Here is a 5587-nt window from a genome sequence, read left to right as displayed (position 1 = left end):
GAATCTGGAAAATCGTTGGTTGCCGCTTCATAGAGCTAGTTACAGACCCACGTTCAGCTGAGCGCCCAATGTTGCTGGGCAGCAGAATTAGCTGAGAAGCACAGGTTGGATGATTAGACGCGCGCGCGCGCTTGTCTCGGTAGAGAAAGGATCGTGATTTGTCGTGGTCCCTCTTCCAATATTACTGCGAATGAATGTGTTCAGGGGTTGCCGAGTTCTAGCGTCATGTTGTAGTCACGGACTGAGGAAATCTAGGTTATTAGAACCAAATGTAGTGGTCAAAGGCCTCCAATGACAAATGGCAACTTCGGGGAAACCGATGACTCGCATGAACAGGTGGTCATGGTTCTGAGTAAAGGGAGGGAATGTTGTCTCTCTCTATTGTCGCAAGATGTCGTCGTTTTGGAGGCTGTGAAGGAGGACGGAGGGAACCTCATGCATATCAATACCGTAGATGGCATTCGTACAGAGTACATGCGTGCGTAGCTTGTAGGGCTGAGATTGTTCCACTTCCCGGTCTGCATTGTTCTGCAGCGCTCTTTTCTTGTTACTCCGAGGTGCGGAAGATACGTATGCAGTACAAATACAGAACCTCGGCATGCCCTGTTCATATAAGCCCTGTGGAAATTAAGGACTCCATCGTATCGCTACAGCCGCGGCCTGGGACCCTTGTCATTGCCCAGACGCACCTTCCGGCCGTCTTTCCGGCGGTCTTCCCGTCAGGCAGGTTCCAACCCAAATCAACACTAATAATTCGTTCCAACTCCAAGCCAAGCGTTTCTAGCGACGACAACGCGGTCCTGCGCCTCGCCCACCCACTCACCTGACGCGGCCTTCTCGTCCGCCGTCGATGCCACGACCGAAATCCCATCTCTACACTTTACTAGTGACGGATCTCGAAGACAAGAAACATTCATGGCACGACTATGATTGTGCAACTGCGATGTCGGCAGCTACGAGCACCAAGTGCGCGTCGCGATGGGTGACGAGGATCATTCCCACCATCATCACCGCAACTAGTGGTTATGCAACCTACGTGATCATCGCCTATTTGGGAGGTCCGTCTCTTCCATGAACCCTCGGCTCATTCAATCAATCGCTGACCGTTTCCTCCAGTCGAATACCTGTACAGGACTAGGCACGAGCATGGCACCGCCATCGCGACAATTACGATCTACCTCTTCTTCTACTTGATGACGATCGCGGCATACCTCCGAACCTTTCTCAAGATCAAAGAGGACCCAGGTCTGGTACCGCTAGGGCCCGGAGCGCAACTCCCAGAGTCAAGCCATAAACGAAAGCGAAGGAAGGACGGAGATGTCGAAAGCCAACCGTATTTTACTGGACCGGACCAGAATCCGGATAGTCCCGGCCTGGAGGAGTTTTACAGCAGAGATGTTTTTGTTTGCGAGAACGATGGCCGGCCGAAATGGTGCTCCGAATGCCGCAACTGGAAGCCCGATCGCGCTCATCATTCCAGCGAGATCGGGAGGTGCGTCCGAAAGATGGATCACTACTGTCCTTGGGTCGGCGGCATGGTATCTGAGACGTGTGAGTCTGCAGTGTTGCCCTTCGTGGCGATCGAAAACCAGTGACGCTAATCATGCGCAGCCTTTAAGTTCTTCGCCCAGTTCACCTTCTACTGCACTCTCTACTGCACAATATCACTTGCGACGGCAGCCTACTGCCTGAAGAAGCAAATACGGGACGGCGGTGCAGATGGACGAACAATCTCTGGCGTTGCAATTGCCGGCTTCTTTGGCCTGTTCACGTTCCTCATGACGGCGACGTCGTGGAGATTTTTGTTCCTCAACATCACTAACATTGATGCGCTTCGGAAGTCTTGGGTTCACCAGCTCGCGATTCGAGTCCCAAGCGACACAGCCCCTGGAAATGGGTACGGGATAGTAACATACCCTTTGCCAAAGTACCCGCAGGGGGTGCCTGCGTCTTCAGACGCAACGGTGGATAGCAGCTCACCGCGGGATCGCCTGGCTACCCGAGTGTTCGCGATTGTGAGCACCGAGCCCGACGAGAACCCCTGGGACCTCGGATGGAGAAGGAATTGGACGTCGGTCATGGGGCACAGCCTGATTGACTGGCTACTGCCCATACGTGGATCACCCTGCGCCATCCATGACAGTATGGAGAGTGACTACGAGATGGGCCCAGTGTTGCACGCATTGAGGGAACGACATGGATTAAGGGATCCGAATCAAGCGTCGGCCGATATCGAGATGCGAGAATTGCGGGCAGACGGTCACTGAGCACATAATAAAGATACCCAGTCAAGCATTGGTTGGCGTTTAGGTGTTGTGGTCGAACACATTTGGACCAGCAGTCGTTTGGGTAAGGCTGGCATAGCTGCCGTGCTACATGCTTTGGAGTAATAATTACTTTAGTATATATATAATGATCACTTTTGGTAAAGAGCAATCATTAGCAGCAAGTGACCAACACTAGACCAAGACCAATGTGCTGATGGAGGGCGAAGGACTATTCGCAACAACAGCGGCCGCAACAGTCCACTGCCGAGTGAGCAAAGTGATTCCCGAGATGAGAGCAATTCTGGGGACGTGTGGTTCGAATAAGGTTTCCACCTTTGAAGATCTTGGTCTGGATAGGCTCTTCTGGTACATCCACCGACTGTAGATAATCATCCAGTTACCGTCGCCGAAATCCAGAGCCCATTGAGAGACCAACTTCCGGTGCCTTGGTTGACGAGCTCCTCTCGACTTATGTCTAGGCAGTAGACAGTCGCATCTCTGTACCTCGACCATCCAAGTTATTTCGTCTCCATCACAAGCCCCCGAGAAACCAATCTCACTGACCAAGACGAGGCCCAGTCAACAATGACACTAAACAATAGAAACCTGTATCCAGTTTCTCGACTGTAAACCCTGAGCAAGCCTGTACTACTCAGAGTTGCAGCACACTCATGAGAGATGGAGAGTATGATAACCCACACCCTTATCGACGACAAACAAGAATAAGAGGGAACGTCAGTCGGCATCTGTACAGTCATCGCACTTGGAGTGTGTACAGGCACCCCCGTTACACCTCATGTTGCCGTCCGAGTCGGTGCCGCATAGCGCGCTATTGTTCGTCTCGCCGCAGTCGCAACACTTCCAAGAACCCTCAGGCATTTCTTGAGTAGTGTGGGGAGGAAGGCTGTTGCTGTCTTCATTGTCTGAGTCGACGTCTGACCTGAAGCGGCGATTAGCGCTTGATCTTGGATGTCAATGAAATCGGAAAAGGCGACTTACATTATGCGTATCCTTGCTCGAGTCGACTTGTGGGATTCGTCGAGCAGGTGGAGATGAAAGCAAACAACAGATTGTATGGTCTGGGGAAACAAGTGATTGTGCAATATAATTGGAAGTTCAACGGCTCTACCGTAAGAGACTCGGCTCTCGATCCTGTCCTAGCAAAGCTTCCGAAGCTCCAACTTACGGCCATGATCTCCTCAACTTTATATCGCCACCGTCTGTATACCGAATACATGGCCAACCGAGCCGCAACTCGTATTTCTCAGCCATACATCCGGCTTCCAGTCTTGGCCCCCCCTGAGAGCAACAGTCGGGGTCGCTTTGAGGAAGTATTTCCGTGATGAACACCCTCACATGTCTGCCGTCATGGATCCAGGCTGCTGTCACCGACGAATGTTTCTGGAACAACATGCTTTGGCCAGGGGTGCGTCCGACCCCAAGATCCGGCGGGTGCGTTGGATCTCGCAGGTGTCTTAGACACTATAGGCAGGACTGACACACCCTCGAACCTTGGTCGATGATACCCCAATCCCAGGACTCTCGGAGGTTTGGCCGGCGACGGCCTGTGACTGGCCCAGAGACGAGATCAAGCACTCAAAGTGACCTGACACCGACGACCGGGTTAGCTCTCCACCTGACGTAGACGGAAGCCACCGCGGGACGCCCGAATCCCGGGACAAGAAAAGGGGGTGATCAGCTCGGGCAACTAACCTACTGCGGCGTGTTTTTCGACGTGCCCAGCATTAAGCTCAGGCAGCTGGACAGCCGACTCGGAGTTGATGGCAGGAGCAAACCCGAAAGAAGGGGACAAAAGTGCCGGCCGCTCCAGTGGCTTCTGAGTCGAAGAAGGCAGCGGGAGAAGGCAGCCGAAGGACCCACCTCATATGTTATTAGACGGGATGATATGGTGGTCTGTTTGGCTGGATACTGCAGGCTGCTCTCGGTCTGTCTCCGGAGGCTTGTGACCACCACTTCCATCACCAGCGAGCGGGTCCAGCTCCGTATCCTGCCTCATACCGTTTTCTTGCCGGCCGAAATGATTGAAGTCGTGATGTATCCAATCAAGGTCCAAGATGGCAAAGAATCGAAGCCCCGAGTAATTAGATGGCATGATCAATCTTTGGCGTCGGTGAGCCGACTGGAGATCCGGAGAACCTGATAACCCCAGACTACTGCCGCTCGAAAGCGATACGGATCGTGATCCGCTGAGTGGCCCGCGGCTGTTAGATTTGTCTCTGTCCATTCCAAGTGGCTGGCGGGCCGCAAACCAGGGGTTTCAGGTCGGCCGGTTGCCTAGTCATATCAGCGAAAGGCTCGCCTACAAACATAGGGTGCTTACATCATAACCCAGACATGTTGTTGCACTTTGGTGCCCCCTTGTGAATTTCGAGAATGTCGAAGCTTCACAGGATGGACATCCTCCACACGACGGGACGTGAATGATGCCGGCTTGTCGAATAGGCGAGAGCGGCGGTCACAAAGTTGCGTACTGCGTGGGGTCGAGCGGACGAAGCTCTGCCCTTCGTTGGCCATACGAAAGCCCATGTCTCATTTTTCCATGTCATAGTCAAGTTCTAATCTTCGTAGGATGCCGCGTTGGGGTCGTTGAAAGTGCAATTGAGGATGGTTGGATCTCTGTCAGCGAGCTTGTTGAGAGACCAGGAAACTCTAGTCCTTGGCCTGCATCGGATTGGCCGAATAGGCGCTATGTTAGCACATGCCATGTGGTATCGGCGCCGTTGAACAAATCTCACCGCGTAAGGCTGTGGGATCACCCGTGCTTTGTGGATGACGATGTGCTGAAGGGCTGAGGGAAGGAGCTGGAGGAACCGAAGTTCGAGTCGGAGAAAGCGGAGCGAGAAGCCAGCCTGAATGTTTGTACCACCTTCTTCTTTGGAGACGCGGACATGCGACAAGTACCTCAGAGCCTTTGCACATGGCGCTTCGAGGTCGACGAGAAATATTGGGGGCAGCTTCTTGGCGCCTTTTCGGTTGATGTACGCCCACTTTCTGCTCTGGGATACTCTTGAATACCTTGCGCTGACCTCTATCCTGTGTGCAGGATTGAGGTATGGCTGTGGAACGAAACCGACGAGGCCAGAGATGAAGCGGGATTTCTGAGACACCGCTGTAGCCGCTCGTTTTGAGTGATGTTTAGGTGGTATGAACAGAGTGAGTCCTCTGCGAGAAATCTTCAGAAGTCGATAAGACGATGGCAATGCGAGCGGCCGATCCAGTTGTCTCAAATGGCCTGGTATCCAAGATCGGATCTCTCGTGGTAGCAAGGGCCGAGCACCAGCATCTTTGGACAGTAGGTG

At 53.1% G+C, this 5587-nt stretch overlaps 1 protein-coding gene across 1 annotated transcript; it reads left to right on the top strand.

Annotated features, from left to right (window-relative positions):
- Nucleotides 1-850: 850 nt before the first annotated feature.
- Nucleotides 851-2267, top strand: CkaCkLH20_10300 (uncharacterized protein; the record flags this gene model as incomplete). The annotated part of the gene is made up of 3 exons (XM_038893014.1): nucleotides 851-1058; nucleotides 1117-1551; nucleotides 1612-2267. The coding sequence occupies 3 exons, from the start codon at nucleotides 851-853 to the stop codon at nucleotides 2265-2267; spliced, it is 1299 nt and encodes a 432-aa protein (XP_038741669.1).
- Between the last annotated feature and the right edge of the window lie 3320 nt (nucleotides 2268-5587).

The sequence above is a fragment of the Colletotrichum karsti genome (genome assembly GCF_011947395.1).
Source record: "Colletotrichum karsti strain CkLH20 chromosome Unknown Scaffold39, whole genome shotgun sequence".
NCBI lineage: Eukaryota > Fungi > Ascomycota > Sordariomycetes > Glomerellales > Glomerellaceae > Colletotrichum > Colletotrichum karsti.
This window is presented reverse-complemented; position numbering and strand designations above follow the sequence as displayed.